Source organism: Phalacrocorax carbo, chromosome 3 (assembly GCF_963921805.1).
Source record: "Phalacrocorax carbo chromosome 3, bPhaCar2.1, whole genome shotgun sequence".
NCBI classification, from domain to species: Eukaryota; Metazoa; Chordata; class Aves; order Suliformes; family Phalacrocoracidae; genus Phalacrocorax; species Phalacrocorax carbo.
Genome location: NC_087515.1, coordinates 66,888,095 through 66,906,663, shown reverse-complemented (window position 1 = coordinate 66,906,663; position 18,569 = coordinate 66,888,095). Strand labels below are relative to the sequence as shown.

Genomic DNA, 18,569 nt, shown 5'->3' with positions numbered 1-18,569 from the left:
TTGCATCGCATGCTTGTTCTAGCTGGACTACTGCTAGGGAGATGGGCATGAAGACTCCAGTATAAATTTAGAAGTAAAATCTCATGTCTACTTATTCTTCTATGTAGTGTCTCTTCTTGCAGTCAAAACAGAACCCATGAACAGCAGTGAAACAACAACAACAACTGGAGATGGATCGCTTGATACTTTTACTGGGTCAGGTAAAGCCAAAATAAGATCACGTATTGTTAGATGTGCATTAATAGAGCATAACTTTCACTAATGAACATTTCACTGCATGGAAGCAATCTTTAAAAAAGTACAATGAAGTATCATTTTAATTAATAATAATAATAATAATAGTTTTTTCATTTTAGTAAATGAAGATCTACAACTTTCATGAGCTATGATCTTAAAGAAGCATTAATGATGCCTAAGATGATTACTGTATGCAAAAATCTTATAGTAATAATGTTATTATTGTACTGTAGACTTTTCTCAGTGTTAGTCTTGTACAATCTTAGGAGGAAAAAAATGGATTGTATTTGTAACAGCCATTCTAATTTGTAAAATTTAAAATCTTAAGGATTATATTTCAGTGCTAATCTTTTTATTCCTATGAGCAGTGTGTTAGTTTAAACACTGACCAGATTGCCATAAGCTACTTTCCTTCCATGAAAATAAAGTCTGTATTTTACTTTAAATAATCATAAGTTTCAGTTGCTTCTTCTTAAAAAATTCAAACAAACAGCAATTTTTAAGTAGATACCTATAAATTATTAAAAGGTGATGAACTGTGGAAAAGTACAGATAATCTGCCTTCTAATCATTAAGCTGAATCCTGCTAATAATGATTATTAACAAGGAAAGGGGGGAGAATAAATTTTGCATCTGAAAATACCAGTTCAGTGATGGCCTGACTGAAATGTCACTGAAGCCAGGAATTTCCACTCCACGCTGATACTACTGTTACTTTGGTAGACTTAGGTAGCCAAGCCCTATTTAAAATACTTTGGAAATCACAGTGTTTCTGTGTAATGAAAATGTTCTAAAAATTGAGTTTACATTTCTTGAATTGTTTTTTAGGCATCAATAAATTCAGATATGCTCCAAAGTTGGCTATTCAGAAGAGTATTAATAACAAATCTAGTGCCTGAAGAAGAGGTCTTTTGTGGGATGTAAAGCAAGCACATGCTATTTCTGATTAGAAAAAATGAAAACATTGTCCTCATTATGATTTTACTGAAAGGAACCCTGTCAACTTAAAATCTTACCATTTCCATAAAAAATTAATAGTCTTGGCTAAAAATTAGCTTTCCTATTTCTCTCTGTTGTTACTGTATCCTAAATTGTATTAGTAATGATTACAGATTATAACATATCCAACCGTATATATGATTTTGTCATTGTTGGTAAAGTTCTATCAGGTCCTGCCATGTATTTAAGACATACGACTTGGATTCCATGTGTAAAACATGGCTAAGGCAACATTTTCATGAAGGGGTGCATTGAATGTACCATGAATTGCAGCCTCCAGTTCAGGTTTAGATAGCCAACTAACAGCTCGATTTCCTCAGGTGCCACTCACCTGTTAGCTTCCACTGACTTCAAAAGAAGTGTTGAGACTTCTACACTTTGGAGATTTGGACACAATTGGTGCCTCCAAAAGAAGTCAGGAATTTGAGCCTTACACAATAATTTTTGTCTGTTAGCCACCTGCATACTCAAAGGAAATACGAACCTGATTCTCAGTTTAGGCCACAAACTCAAGTATTAAATGAGTGTGGTCATTCACAGTGGGAAATCAATAGTCTGCCTGTCTGGGACATGTGCAGTCTTCATCATCATCAGAGCGAGACACAGAGCTGCCTCGAGAACACACTAAGCCTTTCATAAAGAGTAAATCCATTACTTTCTCACTTGCCTTTTACCGGTACTTGCAAATTGGACAATTTGGTTGGCTCAGTTTTGTGGAAGAAGTGCTAAAGAACAATAAAAACTCATCCAAAAAGTATTTCTCTGACTTTTTAAACTAACTGGTTATTTGGGAAGTTGAATGGGTTGCAAAAACAATAAATACTCACTAGTAGAAAGATGTCGTTTCAGACAAACCGGCTGCAGTTGAAAATAATGCATAACAAAACCCAACACTGAACAGTTTGGTTTTTCCTAATAATCAGTTACATACATTATTCCCACTGTGACAATGCTAGCACTTTCCTGCAGCTTAGAGAGCACCTGTGAGCTCATTTTCGAGAGGATGCCCAGACATATAGGCCACTAGCAGGGATATCACCCACTCTGTCTTATACAAGCCTCCTTTGTTGAGTAGGGAAGGATTTAGGTATGTTATTAAATATTTTATTAAATGAGAAATGGGTGAAAAGAAATCCTTGTGCTGAGATCCATTTGAAAGTCTGCCATGCAGAAATCCTCTCCTTCAAATATTCTACCCATTAAAATTGATTTCCATGCTCCAAGGGCAATCAAAACCCGTGACGTGTCCTGGAGCTGAACAGAAGGCTGAACAAGCCCTGTGGGGTGTAAAGTAGCCAACTCTGTCCCTAATGACCAGCTGTAACACAGAAAGTGATGGTCCAAAGGTCTGTGTGAGGTACAGGGCAGGAGAGACAGATTAGGTTTCACAGGTAACTGTGATGAACCCCAATTTTTGATTGAAAAGTTGAAAAATAAAGCACATAGCGCTCTTGAATTTAGAGTGACAGTTGCCAGAGTGGCCTTGCCCAGGACATTGGGTAAGCTACTGCTCAGGGCTGCAGCTCGTGTCATGCAGCTCACACTCAGGGCTCTGGGTCCTCTGTCCTGCAGAGCTGCCCCAGGAGAAACAGTGCCTCTTAGCAAGCATTAGCCAGGTGGAGAGTCATGTTGCGCAGCCCTCTTCCTCCTCCTTTTTCTTCAAAGAATGACAGTTGGTAATTAATATCGGTATACTCAATTTGAAGCTTTGCGGTCCTGCAGCAGACTCCCATTGGGGTGGGTATTCACAGGATGTGGAGAGCTGAACAGCCTTGAACTGAGCAATTTCATTCTCTGTGATTCTGCTGCAGCTGCTGTACTGTGAGTGCATGCATTCTGGTGTTTATATTGCTTACAATGCTGGAGTAATTTGAGAACTGTTTATCATTTTAATGGAGCAGAGAACGAGACATTTGAAGTTCTCATCATCCTTTTCACTTAGTATTTATTACACACAAAAAGGTTATAGAAAACGATTTCTGAAGGCTATAAGGGCAAAGTTAGGAAACGCCACTGCTGTATAACCTATGTTTGGTTCCCTTGTGTGTAGACATTGTGATTTGTTACTTAAATGAGATCCTTTTAACCTAACCTCTTTGCACAGAATTTTCCAGATGCATAATGAAAAAATACAGAATTCTGGCCTGTGTTGATATACTGAACCCAACACATGCTATCAGAACAGTTTATGGCATTTAAATTCTCCACAGCCACCTTGGCAGTTGAGCTAACAGCGTAACTGGTAAGAGCCGGCTGTCAGCTTCTTGTCCCCTCTTTTAATCAGTTAGCGGGGGCTGGAGTACGCCCTCAGCACTGTAGTGAGACTTGAGAAATCAAGGTTCTTATATCTGCCCTGAAGAGCATTCCTCTGGTAAATTCAAGTAGTCTTAGAAATATTTGAGTTCTTCAGAGAAGAAACAGTTTTGATTTTGCTTTTCATATAAGCAACATAAAACAGTGTTTAGCGTCATTCATATAAATGGCTATATATAGTGGCATAGTGATAAAATCCATAACAACCTGCCTCCACCATCTCCTCCATTGCCAATAGTTGTCAAAACTAGGGTTAGGAGGCTATCCAGCAGTGAAAGTTGTTTAAGTTTGATAACCCTTAGAATTAGCAGTCTGATCCGCGAGATACAGGTGTGGTCCACAGGCTCTTCTCAGTCATAATGTTCTCTTATGGTAGGTATTACACCCTGTGTTTCTTAAACATCTCACAGTCTAAAATGTAGTGCACAAATCAGTGGGACAAGCTACCAGAGAAAGAGTGAAAGGAACAGACTTGTAGTTTGAAAGATACACAGTCTACTCTGGCTGTCCTTACCTCTTTTTCTCTCTCTTCCCTGCAACCGATAGCATCGTCAGGCAAATTGACACCAAAAAAAAAAAAAAAAAGGGAAATTTTAAACCAGACACATTCCAAAAGTATTTTATTTTCTTGTCTAAATTTATGAAGTAAGGTATATGCAGAAAAAATAACAAAGCAGGCAGGACAGTTTTTACTGAAAAATATTAGGTTGTGATAGCGCAAGTGATTTAAATGAACAGTCATTTATTTTTTTGTAGTTTACGTCAGGTGTGGTAGAATGGTAAATGTGCTTTAACTAAATGAATTAATCAAGTGAGCTGTCATGCAGCAAATGATCAGACAAAAAGTGGAGCAGTACAGACAAAAAAGATCCGATAAGCCGATAATGGATCACAAAAGTTCCTTGCCCTGCAAATCACCAAGGTCACTCTGTGCTCGTCTTTAGAGTCATAGAGATACAACAGGGAAGACTAATTACTCTTCAAGCTTTAAATAACGGAGAGCATCCTTTAGAGTCCTGTGGGCCTATTATGTTGATATATACAGCTATAGGTTTATCTAACTCTGGGAATAGCTGTGTGCACGCCTAGTGAATCACTCTGCAGAATGAGCTTTAACCATGGAAAGGCGTTCTAAGAAAAAAAGAATATCCACACAAAATTAAATTCAGCAGACTTCCCTCAATATCTTTTCAATCAGCAACTCTTTTATGAAATCTGGTGGCACATGTTCCAAAAATTATTATCCAATTCTTCTTTATTTTCAAGCCACACTCAAGTGCACATTTAAAAAATAAGCTAATTGTTTTTCTTCTATTGTATTTTCCTTTTAAGTCCTATGTGTTCTAAATGCATTGAAACTAGCTTTAAAAATATGAAGTTCTGCATATGTTCAAAGCAATAGATCTCAGAGACGTTAATTAGGCCTGGATGTAGAAATACATCATGTTTCATAAAATAGTTAGGAACCTAAACCTATTTGTCACTTATATAATTCTGAAAGTTCATTTCTACTGCCATTACGAACAACTCAGGAAGAGGGTACACTTTGAAGTAAAACTATGATTGATTAGACTAAAGAAATTCCAGTACTTCGTTGTGTACTACTTTAATCTTTTGAAAAGTGAATGAACAGCAGATGGCCTAATAAAGACACTCTGTATGTTTGCCCAGTATGGATTTGCTCTGAAGGGATTGGTTCAACACTTTAGGGTACATATATTTGGAATACATCTGTCTTGACTAAGACAGATGGCTAAAGGAAAGAGAAACTTCCAAACACTTGGAATTAATCCAGCGTGAGCACCGCTTCTGAATGAAATTTTAACGGGATATGACTATTGTTCTGTTAGCTTTCTTGGAAGAATGCAGCTGTGAATAGTACAGACGTACACAGTTTTGATGGCTACTGGACAGGACTGTTTATGCTTACTTTTGAAATAAAGCTATTGTTGTTAGTGGCTATGTTCTAGTTGGCCTGTTGGTAAGGAACGGTATTCGTTTTCTAGTAGTCAATCCCGTATCTTCCATCACCTAAACTGAATAAAATTAACCACACCCCTATAAAACATATTTTTCCTACCCAGTATTAAAATTAAACTTGTTAATGTGAGACTTTAAAAGTATGTGTATGTTATTTCAATCCCATGCAATACCATATGTGAAATCAAAGATTATTTTTAACTACCAATTTTAATACAGCTTGCAAATTTGAAAGATCTATGGTGTGTGGATCAGATTATATATGAAATTGCCTCTGCAGTATATTCAGAAACATGTCAGTCAAGCTGAAAAAGCATGGCATACCCATACCAATTAGAGAGTTCTGTACAACAGTGAATGATTTGGGGTTTTTTTGGTTTTTGTATTAAGACGTCGCAGTTCAGGTGACATCTGCTTTGTTGATAAGCTGTCCCTTTCAATAAACTTCTCTGCTAATGTTGCTGCATTGGTGTTCAGACTGTTTGGCTGCATTGGTCTCATAATGTTTCTAACTGCTGTACTCTTGTTTTCTGTTTTGCAGTAATAACAAGTAGTGGCTACAGCCCAAGATCAGCGCACCAGTACTCTCCACAGATATATCCCTCCAAGTTAGTGTCTGCACCTCTTCTAGTCTTTTATAGGGAATTGACCTTGGCTGTAGGCAGTTCTGTGGTTTGTTGCAAACAAGTGTTCATCAGCAGAAGAAACAGAGAGAAAGAAAAACACTTAAGCCTCAGTACTGACTCCATTATAGCGCTCTCGCCAACTTTTTTTTCCCTCACATGGCTGCAGAGTAAGATCCTGCTCTGTGCAGTACAGTATTGCTGCACAAGAAATACCCTTGAATATCTGCACACAACAGAAGATAAAAATCGGACTATTACATTCTCAGACATCAGCATCTTAACAGTGCTGGCAATGTATACAGACATATTTTGAAGAAGAGAGTTTATATTTAGAAATCACAATCGCATGTGCAAGATTTGTACTGAGGGGTAACCGTGTCACGGACCCTCCCAGCGCCAGCATTGCCAAACACTTCCAAACATTCCACAGTCATGAACCACCCTTTCCTCCTCCTTCTCCGATATCATAAGATTTAAAAATCAAATAAATTGGATTAGCTTTTTAAGCCGATGGGCGTTGTTAGGAATAGAAAATTTCTTTCACTTTTTTTTTTTTTTTTTTTTTTTTTGAGGAAAACAGACTCTTGGGCAATCACTTGAATCCAGGAGCGGGAACTTTAGGAAAAAGCACCGAAGACGTTACTTTAAACTGCTGCAGTTGGCAAGCTGTTAGTTTGCTTGCCCAGCGATCCTTGTGCATAAGGGTGGTTGATTCCAGTATGCCATCTATTTGTTTCTGTGTATTTGATACAACTACCTATGTGACTTTGATACAGAGAAAACATTGAGACCGTAGCTGATTGGGCTTTTTCAAGTTTCTTTAACAAATTTGCATTCATATCATGGTAGCAAATATGTATTGACACAGAAAGTAGGTGCCTGAACTAAGAACAGTCCACCTTATTCCACTTAAAACAGGTTTTGGCAAACTATATCTGGTACTTTTGGCCAAATACATTGCAAGGTTTAATAGAATTTTTAATCAACTGTAATAATTTACTGGCATCTAAATTAATGAGTAATCCTTTTCTGATAGTAACTGCTGCCAACTGTACTGAACTAATTAGAAAGAAAAAAATTGAAAAAAATTAGAATATGAAATTTAGTCATGGCTTTTAATGGTCAGGTTTCAGTTAGTGTAATTCTGCAGGGTATGTTTATTCAACTCTTGGTCCATAAAGTCTTATTTGACTTACAAAACAATCCAAGACAAATGTTTCTCTCTATGTTTTTGCAGCTCTGGAGGGCAAAAATTTTAAACTTGATTTTATTCAATCTCTCTGTAAAACCCCAGTATTTATAAATAAAAGACCATTTTTATTTCCAGTCTATTTTCCTAGCCCATATTTTCCAAATGTTTAAAGCCCATCTGGTTACCAAAGTATTGCCGTCAATATATTTCATGCTGCTCTCAGTGGGCACGATCCATCTCCCATTGAAGCCAGAGGCTAGACGTCTGTTGAAGCAGAACCGTACACAGAGGACATAATGTAGTAGCTTTAATGTTCACCTCTGTATTTCCTTTATTCTTCTAGTCCAAGTTTCCCCCCACCGGATTAAAAAAGCATGAGGGCTTTTCTGAGTTAAGGAGGCTGATCTTGGCTCAAAGGGGTCAAATCCATATCAAGCTGTGTAGCGGTGGCACAGTCCACCTAGAGATGGGCACAGCAGCTTGAGAATTAAATGGTAGTGATGGGACAGCACAAAATAGTCACCGTGCCCTGGGGAATGTGAGCTAGAGTGGTTTTCAGCTTATTTCAGTGGGTGATGGAATAAATCCCAAAAGAGGAACAGTTGGCAGAAAAAGGAACTGCCTTTGGACATCTTTAAACCTTTTTCTTTACTTTATTGCTTGAATCAACATACAAAGTATTTGTTGCCACAGTAATGCTATTTTTCCTAATATTTAGGCCCTATCCACACATTCTTTCTACACCAGCAGCTCAAACAATGTCTGCCTATGCCGGACAAACCCAGTATTCTGGAATGCAGCAACCAGCGGTCTATACAGCCTACTCACAGACAGGACAGCCGTACAGCTTACCCACTTACGGTATTTGACCTCTTATTACTTCGCCTTACGTAGAAGTAAGAGCAATGCCGACGTGAACATTTTTTCCTTTCTTTTTTATTTTCCCAACTGTAAGAAAATATTTTAAAGAATCAGTTGAAAATTAATTTCTTATACAGATTTGGGTGTAATGTTGCCAGGCATCAAGACGGAAAGTGGGCTCTCACAGACCCAATCACCACTGCAAAGCGGGTGCCTCAGTTACAGCCCAGGGTTTTCCACCCCACAGCCAGGCCAAACACCCTACTCTTATCAGATGCCAGGTGAGTAGCCACCACCCTCAGGGCTCATCCCATCTCACTGCTGCCGATGACCCTTCTTCCCTCATATCTGTGATGTATTTTCCATTCCTTTTTGTGAACTCTGGCAAGTACGCTTGTCACTGAGAGCTACTTTTACCTTTAAATTTAAAGCTAAATATTCTTTCCAGTACTTATATCTCAGTACTTATATCCATTACTTATTTTCCAGTGCATATCTCTATTCATTTTGGTTAACTGCTGATTTAGTTCTGCTCCTGCAATGCAGTCCCTATTTGCACCTTCATTTTCTACAAGGTGAAATCCCACGGCACAACTGGAAGCATTTGTTGTATTTGTTAGCATACACAAGTCACTTTTCCTTGTTTCCATGTGTCTGAGTATGACATCATTTGCTGCTTGTTTCTTTTTGGTCTAACATAATTTGTTAGAATTTCTTCTTAATTCATATTTATTCTTTCATTTGTTTTTCAATTATTAATTCACGTATTACCCTTTGATCATTGATAACCTGTTTTTATTTGGATAATTTTTAAGCTTCTTACGCAACGGCTAATCTTTAAAATATTACACGATATGAATCATCTGATATGTTGAAAACAAGGACATGCCGCATTGCAGATCAATTAAAAACACCTGGAAGATTAAAATCCTCTTTGAAAAGATTTTTGTTTCATAAGTGAACATACACTAAAGTGTTAGAATTTAGAAATGAATGCAAATGAGAAAAACAATATTTGAGGAGAGGTGAGACGCTGCAATAAATTGAAAAATGCTTTCTCAGTCGGTGTAATGACTTACGGCCAGTACCTTTCTTGCATGGTGTGAAGAGGAATGTGTGCCTGTATGCGTGGAAGTAGCATTTCATTTCTTTTGAAGTTTCATTACAATGTTTTAGTGTTTAAACAGAAAATAAAAGTTGTTTGTTCTTCTGATTCGTCTGTATCGCTACATGGAATATTGTATCTAGAATTTTATTTTGATTCACAAGCAAGTACTCACAGTTAATTGTATATTTCAATTTTAGGTTCTAGTTTCACACCATCGTCCACTATTTATGCAAACAATTCTGTTTCAAATTCTACAAACTTCAGTAGTTCACAACAGGTATGAATATTAATATTTTTGCTCGTCAGTAACCAAAGGATTTATATAACTCAAATGATTGCTTTTTAAATTATTATTTAGATCATTTATGTTGAATTAGACTCACTGTGGTTCAATGCTATTTTCTGTGGAAAGTGATCAAAATCCCAGTGGAAGCCTAGTTGCATCTTCTGGCTCTTCAATACTTCAGCAACCTCCCTGTAGTCTTTTAGTAAATATCCTTAAAGTAAAAAATGTTAAATATCCTTAAATAAAAAAAAAAACCAACCTCAACTAAACCCCCAAAACTCTTGCAAAAGCCATATGATTGCACACTTAGAAATACTTAATGGAAAAATCACTCGTTACTCTGCTTGAGCAATCTGCTGCATTTGCTGTTTTAGGATTATCCATCATACACAGCTTTTGGCCAAAATCAATATGCACAGTATTACTCAGCATCGACATATGGTGCATATATGACCTCAAACAACACGGCTGATGGCACTTCATCATCATCAACCTACCAGTTGCAGGACTCTCTCCCTGGCCTGACTAGTCAACCAGGTACAGATCTACATTCAGGTGAAAACAATTTTTTGTATTTTATTCTGTACTCGTATAAAGACAAGATTTCCATATCCACCTTGTTTGAACATTGACATTTTAAGCTCATGCCTTTCAGAAAAGTTTATCATGCAAACCAGCCAAAATAAGCTTTTTTGCTTGTTTGTTTAGTTAGGAAACCTGTCTAGTTTGTTTGTTAGTCAAATAAAGCTGTCTGCAGACTGAGATGGTTGTCTGTGGAAAGAGTAGCCTGAGAAAAGTTACAACAGTCTGGTAGGGATCTGTTACTACTGAAAACAACCATACCGTAACAAACCTGTAGTAAATTTTGAAATAAAAATTCAGTGAGCTCTCCTATCACTGACAGTGGAACATTCCTGTATCCACCTATGTGTTCTGAACTATTGCTGTAAAGAATTTAAAACAAGATACTGTCGTTCGTTTAATTATGCCCAAATCATGCTAGCAAGAGTACATGGGCTTTATTCAAATGCATGCAAGATGTGCTTGCTAATTCACAAATTTAGGTAACTAAGAATAGAGCAATCAGTTATCAGTACAAGTCTCTAAAAAAAATAGCATTGAAGTAGTTGAAGTTGCAAGAAGAAAGTTCTCAGGAGATATCGGGCGCCTCAATGTGCCTGCCCTACTCTGCCCCCTTGTGCACATCCACTACAACACAATGTTTTGTTGCAGGGTTGCATTCCTAGGGCAGCACTGCTGGGTAATGGCAGCTCTTCATTTTTTCTCATTATCGTTATAACCCAGTTCACAGTCATTTGCCTGTTCCATTCTATGTGTTCTGCAATTACAGATGTTAATATGGGTTTCTTGCTTCTTTTTTTTCATGCTAGATTTCTAAGTTCCTGGACATCTCACCAATTTATTTTCCCCCATTTAATCTAAATGGGACTAACGTAAATAAAAATTAAATTTATGTATTTGAAATTATGCATGGTATAGTGGGGAGCCATGAAGAGCTTGGTGGGCTACTTTAGGAATTCACAGCCACAATCAGATGAGTGTGGTATCCTTACTGGGTGAACAGAGCCTGCTTTTTCATGCTCACTTTCCTGTATTGCTTCTATTGTATAGGAAGTTCTTAAAGATCTAGCTCAGTATTATGTCATACATTAATAACCTAAGTAGCCTACTAAGGCTGCATGTAGCATCCATGGGAGAGGTTATCAGTTGCTAGCCGCCTGGCTCAGCGCTCTTAGAGCAATCTCTTCCACGGATGAAAATGAAGTGTTAATCAGTAGTCTCAGAATGCAAATTTAGGAAGAAAAAGCTAAGAGGTAACTTGAAATCAAGTGACTTGAAATCAAGTTGCAGGACATCCATAACAGACACAAATCATATGTAAAGTATTTTTAACAGAGTGTGAAGAGTACTTACAAGTGTTTTGATAACTGCATGTCCTGTGTACTTTTCCTTGCTCCTTTGTTATTCCTCCATATACTTACTTGAGAAAATCAGACATAGTTTCCCATATTGTTTTTCCCTTGTGTATCTGTTTTTCCTAGAAATGGTGTATAAATTTATTATGTATTACAAAACCTCTTAGTATTGAATAGCATTGGCAAAGAAAAGGAATCTTACATAGCTTGAACAGGTTGAAAAAATATTGAAGGCTTCACATCTATGAAAGAGTAAGGATTTTTCTTGTTTGTGAATTGTTTAAGCATATGAGCTTGTTTTCCTGTTAGGTGGGTTGTGCATCTGAACTTACAAATCTGCCCACATGCTCCTTATTTCTGTGAAGTGCTGCACTGATCACGCGACCCTCCGCTGAGAGTGAAACACCCACTTTGTGAATACATGACATGCCTGTGCCCTTCTCTGTCACTGTAAAAATAAATTTCCATCAGTGAGGTGCAGTGTCTTGGAGATCACTTCAGATATAGTAGATCATACTGCAGAGCTTCACCACTCACTATGTTCACTTTCTGCCTAACAGGCCTTTATTGCTCGGTCCTTAAGACTTATTACAACTAAAGCCTGAGATTAAACACAGCAAGGCACTTCATTCTTCTGCCATCTCTGCTAGCTATTAATTCAAATAACTAATCAAAGCCTCTAGTACTCTCCACACATGCAGCATTTCTTGTTTTCATAAAAAAGCCCCATCAGATCAAGAGTAAATATCAGTTACAATTTTATTTATTGACTGAGTAAAGAAAATGAGATGAAAATTGAAAATACTCTTTCTGCTACTCATAACAAGCAGTAACACATTACAAGCCAGGAAAAAAATAAAAAAGACTTGTAATGTTGAAGCCGTCTTCTGTCTACTCTGTCTGATAAGAATATGTAACAAAAGTCAATCCATAAGGAGAGTATGGCAGGGCTCAGAAGTTCATCCATCCCACATCTGTGTAAGGCTCAGCTCCTTAACCTTCCCATGGACTTTCTTCTGAGCTTGTATTGTCCCTTCGCTATACGAAGATTTTTCAAAATGCACTCGTTACTGCAGAGTATCTGTGAGACAAATAGGTATCTTCAAGGGCACTTCGTCTCAAATTGGGATATTTCAGATTAATCCTGAGATGAGGTCTCAGGAGATGAGTACATTCGAGTATATTTGATGAGTACATGAGTACATCTAATCTAGGGCAGATAAAATTCTAGCAGAGGAAATAGGCCTGGGTAAAAGCTTCACCTTTAGGCACCTCACTTTCCTATGTCCAGAGTTTGGCGAGGTGAGTCACTCATAGGATATTTGCTCCAGTTCAGTTACTGGGATGCAGCAGAGTTTGGTCTCTTAATTTGGTACCCACGATGAAGTCACCCTTTGCAGCTTCTCCAGGAAATGGCATTAGGTCTATATGCAGACTGTGCCCACACCTCTTTTCTCCTGCTTAAGCGGTACAACTGTGTTTTAACAGGGAGGAAGGGATGTTCACATCAAACTGGGGAACAATGGGGAACAATGTTCTTGATATGAAAGACTACCTCCATTTGTCATGGTGGTGCAACTCCTTGTCCTCTAACTGGAGCTGCTGCAAGGTCTCCACAGCATGGAAGGCTTCGTGCTAGACATGAACCAGTGTATGAGTATGTGTATGAACATCTGTGATAAGTTGTCGTTACATGTTCTGGTTTTAACATTTTCCTCTTGCTTTACTGGATCTCTGATGCTGCTCATAGTTCCAGTGGGAGGAGGCTATGCAGTGTATTTATTAGGCATGTGTTGAATATTGGAAAAGCCAAAAAATCTCAAACATTGCAATAAAAATCTCTGTCTAATATGAACTGCAGTAGGAACTCTTTATGAGGGTAATGTTTTCAGTACTCTTTGGTACTAGAATTTCTCACATTCTTTTATGTTACTTGGCTGAATTTTTAATAAGTTTTCCTTTTATCAGCATTGAACTCATTTCTAAAGCAAATGGAGGATAAGAAAATGCAGTCGCTCCTGTAGCCTGCTGTTGGTAAAAAGCAAATCAAGCAATTAAGCCTACAGTTGTTCAAAAAAACGTGCACTACTGACTTCTGCAGTTCTAAAATAGATGCATACCTTGCGTTCAAGTAAGAGACAGCTGCTCATTCTGATTTAGAGATTAGTGTAATGAAATAAAGTTGGCTTTAAATATCTAGAACTTCCAAGGTACGGTGATTAGTTACAGTACTGATTAATGGATAATTATGCAATCATGTACAGCATTGACCCAAGCAGAAGCCTGGGTCAACTGGTAACGGCTAATGCTGAATGAAAATTGAAGTTATTTACTTCAGTTGTTGGATACTTTCAGAGAAGATTTAGAACAGGGCTTTTTTTGTATTTTATTTTTGGTAGATTAGAGTAAACACAGTCATTGAGAACAGATGTTTTAATATATTACTGTAGAAATGAATCTTGATTTTGTTCTAAAATGTAGAAATGTTATAAATAAGAAGACTTTTGTGGTAAGAATGTAAACACTCATCTTCACTTACTTAATTTTTGCCTTTTCATTTCTGGGGTTTTGTTTTGGGACATTTTTTCCACTCTTTCAGAAAAATCTGTGAAATTATATTTTCGTACAGCACTCTTGCACACTCAGAACTTCTTTTGAAGCCAGTGTAGCTTTTTCCTGCATGAGGATTCTGGTTATGAAACATCTTTCTGTGCATTTGTACATTTACCAAAGTATATTTTCCTCTTCTTATGGGAAAAGAACTAAGATAATGTGACCTTATTGATTGCTCCGCTGCCTGCAGTGTCCTAACTGACATCAACACTGTGCTGGGAATAGAAATGATTAGTCAACAAGAACTCCCTCTCCGTTCTGTAGGGACAAGTGAAAACACCATGGGAACATTATTCATTAGTTATTATTATTGCTGCTTAATTTTCCCGTAATTTCTTGGCAAGTAAGAGTTTTAGCTGAAAGAGAAACTACTACAGAATGTATATGGTCCTTATCCAAATCAGGGCAGACCTATTTAAAATGGTATCTAGAATACATTCTCAAGTGGCAGTTTTGAAAATCTCTTCTGAGCTGCTGCCTGAAAGTTTGGATCTGTTCTGCCTAAGCAGAGAACCACATTGGTTTTGTAACACTTGAAGTAGGTGAGTTCGAGAAAAAAGTAGTAGCGTCTTCTTCCAGGCAATAGCAGAATAATTTGAGACTTTTCCAGGAAGCAGGAGTGACAGATTTGATTTCTTCCTGTTTCATGGAGGATTCATTACTTTCCACTTGGGGATACAGATTCTGGGCTATGAAAATGTCTTTATACTTCATATATATCAATCATACAGTCAAATAAACAAGTGTACCCCAGAGAAGGCAGTGGAACCTACATATGTCCTTCTCCAGGTAAATGTCCTAACAAATACACTAACTTTCTTCTTGTTCTCCCCTTTCCTTGAATCTTAAATTCTTTCTTCACAGTGTCTAGAGCTCCCGTTCAGGAATGTGACATTATGGGCTTAAATTTTTTTCTTCCAAGAAATACAACAGTATTTTTTCAGTCAAGATATATAAATATATCTCCCAGTGTATTTATTTTAATAATCTTCCATGTGTGGTTCAATGTAAGGTATAAATAAATGATGGATGAGATTAAGAATTTAACTATTGTGTTACATTATGCACAGACTTTTAACTGAGACTGCAGTCTATTTTTCCTTCTTGGAGCCTGCTAGGCCAGAACTGGTGGTTTTTTTATTGTGGAGGGAGAATGAGGTGGATGACTCAGGGAAGATCACAGAAACATTCAGTCATTCACACTGGAAGGGACCTCTGTGGGTCTTTTGGTCCAACCTGCTCGTGGATGAGCCAGCTTTTATCATGTTGCTCAGGGCTGTGTCCAGTGGAGTTCTGAACATCTCCAAAGATGGAGAATGCACAGCCTCTCTGCGGACCTGTCCCAGGGCCTGACCACTCTCACAGTGAAGGATTTTTTCCTTGCATCTAACAGGAATATCCCTTGCTGTGATTTCCATCTGTTGTGTCTTGTCCTTTCTCTGCATACCTCTGTGAAGAGTCACTCAGCCTTTCCTCCTACGTGCTCAGCCCCTTAACTGTCTTGGTGGCCCGCACCTGGACTAACTCCGGTTTGTCAATATTTCCCTTCTGCTTGGGGACCCAAAACTAGACATTTTTCCAGACGTGGTCTTGCAAGTTCAGAACAGAGCAGAAAAATCACTCTCCTTGCTCTGCTGGCTACGTAGTAGTGCTCTTTAGTAAAAATGAAAAATGTTCAGATTCCAGGTGAAAATCAGGTGCATCATAGATGATTCTTGGGAAATGTTTGTACCAAGAATTTATTCTGCAGGTGTGCCGTCATGAGCACTTCTAACAAATATTACCAAAGTGGCCCAAAACCACACAATTCTATGCAGCACAAGGACTCCCTTGAATCAAACTCTGTAGTAGATGTCAGATCAAAGCTGTACCCTTTCCTTCTTTAATGGAGAAAAATCAAATTGTTAATAGATGATGAAGGAGGATTTATGTCATTTATGTCATATGTCAGGAACCTAGCCAAACTGCCTGTATTGCTAGCAGTTTTAAAGGGGCACTAAAGGTACTGTGTTATGAAGAAAAGGATATTTTCCACCTACTGAGCTGTGGCATAAAAGTACTTTGTAAAGGGAGGTTCCGTGCCATCCTTCCTGGAGGTGCCTTCTTCAGTCTGTCTGTCTTACATAACTACTGGTTTGTTACCACCTCTAAAGCCCTTTGTTACCAGCAGAGGCAAAATAGATTAAATGGGTAAGTCAGGGATAGGCCTGAGCAGGCAGTTAAGCCATGCTAGATCAAAGGTCCTTCCAGCACATCTTCTCTCTGACAGCAGACAACAGCTGACACTTAGAGAAAAATGATCAGAATACAAGAAGTACAAGTTCACCCTCTTTCTGTTAGTAACTGGAATATTGCATTTAATATTATGACTTTCCTCTGCCGATTTATGGGCAGAGGTAAGGTGAAAAAAAAGTGAACCCTACTAAAGAGCTGGTGACATGGAAAGAGGAGATGAAGCAGGAAGCTGACTGGCTGTTCTGGTCCGTGGACGAGTGCAAAAGGGTGTTCTGGTAAAAGTAACACAGGACGTGGAAATCTAGCTGAACTCCAAACATGGGAAATCAACTACTTTAACTAAAAGGCACTTCATGATTTGAGAATTCATTAGTGTGAATTTAAAATACATATTCCTTGGATATATCAATATTTTGCATGGGCATGTATTTGTATCTGCGCGTGCGTAAGTGTCATTTTAATCTTTCTCTTATTCTGCTAAGCTTTATAATGTTTCCTTGGTAAAGTCAAAAGTGTATGTGGCATCTGCAGATTCCATCTACGTAAGGCAAACCACATTATCACTCATTTTAAAACAACTTTTTTAGGTGCATCTTGTGGTTGAGTTTTCATACAGACATGTCTAGCTTTGAGGAAAAAAAGTTCATTATTTAAAAATCCAAGCACTAATTTTGCCATTAATGGTTGACTTTACAGGGGAGTTTGACACAGTGCAGAGCCCCTCCACGCCAATCAAAGATCTTGATGAGAGAACATGTAGGAGTTCTGGGTCAAAGTCTCGGGGTAGAGGGCGGAAGAATAATCCATCACCCCCTCCGGACAGTGACTTGGAGGTATGCCTGCGGTAATTGATGAGTGGTAACGTGGAGGTTTCTTCTGATGAAAAGTAAATTCTGAAAACTACAGCTGTGGAAATAGCTTAAAGCATTTTAGAAAATGCCATGGACTCAGTCGCACTGACTGAATATAACAGATATTAGTTGCTCTTTTAACATACATGTACAATGAGACATTGCTGTTCTGTATGAAAAAGTTAGGCAGAAAAGTAAATGTGGTTCAGCCTTGCACTTTTTAGCTCTGAGACTGTGTGTCTTTCAGTTTCTCATGGAGTAGAACCACAAGACTGTGAGACTTCTGTGTTCAAACCAGTTGCATTTTCTTCTAATTTTTTGAATAGGAAATCTCAAATATATTGATCAGCTTAATACATTTATGGATGAATGCAGCATAAATAGGCAGGATCATCTGGCCATAGCCTTTCAAATACTTGTGCACAGGTTTTTGTCCTTGTGCTTGTAATGTCAGTGGATTTCAGTGAGGCAGCTTACGTCAGCGAAGTTATGGCTGTACTTAAGTATGTGCAAGATCAGTGCCTTAGTGAAGAAATATATCTGCCTAATATATGGGGTGATGATTTAAAATATAAGTAACCTCTTGGCAATGGAGTAATTATAGTGTTACTACTCCTGTGTTAGCAGTGCACTGCCTTGCAGTGACAGGAGGAGGAGGAAGAAGAGGAGAAGGAGGAGGAAGAGGAGGCAACTGGTAGCCTCTCTGTGTGTGAAACACTCCAGCTCTGGCATAAGGGGAACAGTGCTGCCCACCGGTGTGGTGTGTCCCCTGCTGCCACCAGACCGGCAGCGGGAGCGAGCAGCCCTGGGCAGCCCCGCTGCTGTGCCTTCACGGACCAGCTCCGGGTGCAGCACGAGACAAGACTGTTGCTGGGCCTTGGCCGGCCACACAGCCGCTCCTGGGGTGGCAGGGTGGGCTGCAGCTCTAGGCATCAAATCTAAATGCCATTGCATTTATACAGAAACTGTTAACACATTTTTTGCTTTTCAAAGGATTTAACCTTTTCAGTGAAAAGATAATTTTTTAAATTTTTTACGTTTCAGTTTTCCCATTTCTTTTATAGTTTACCAGTGAAAATAGACCCCTTATCAATATAAGGAGTTTCTTTCCTTTTTTTTTTTTTTTTGAGTTAGAATAATCCATTTTCTCCTACAATACTTTTTAAATTCTGTATGACATTATATGTGGCATATAGCACTTTTACCCAAGACTTTAATTTTAGCTATGCAGGGGAAATAAAGAAGAATCTTGAATCACTAAGACTTGCAGAGAAGTGTCTGAGAATACTGTTTATCCTTAAGTCAACAATTATGTTTGACACCCATCGTGT

General features: G+C 38.2%; 1 protein-coding gene across 9 annotated transcripts in view; it reads left to right on the top strand.

The window, feature by feature from the left end:
* The window catches only part of EYA4 (EYA transcriptional coactivator and phosphatase 4), a 156,593-nt gene that overhangs the window by 112,741 nt on the left and 25,283 nt on the right, over positions 1 to 18,569 (top strand). For 4 of the 9 annotated variants that reach the window (XM_064447256.1, XM_064447255.1, XM_064447249.1 and 1 more), the window contains 7 exons: positions 108 to 200; positions 6,071 to 6,137; positions 8,066 to 8,208; positions 8,346 to 8,489; positions 9,514 to 9,593; positions 9,977 to 10,139; positions 17,084 to 17,220. In XM_064447256.1, coding sequence (XP_064303326.1) covers positions 108 to 200; positions 6,071 to 6,137; positions 8,066 to 8,208; positions 8,346 to 8,489; positions 9,514 to 9,593; positions 9,977 to 10,139; positions 17,084 to 17,220 — 827 coding nt within the window. Of the gene's footprint in view, positions 1 to 107; positions 201 to 6,070; positions 6,138 to 8,065; positions 8,209 to 8,345; positions 8,490 to 9,513; positions 9,594 to 9,976; positions 10,158 to 17,083; positions 17,221 to 18,569 lie in introns of all 9 variants that reach the window. The other 5 variants (XM_064447253.1, XM_064447247.1, XM_064447248.1 and 2 more) reach the window with 3 other exon arrangements.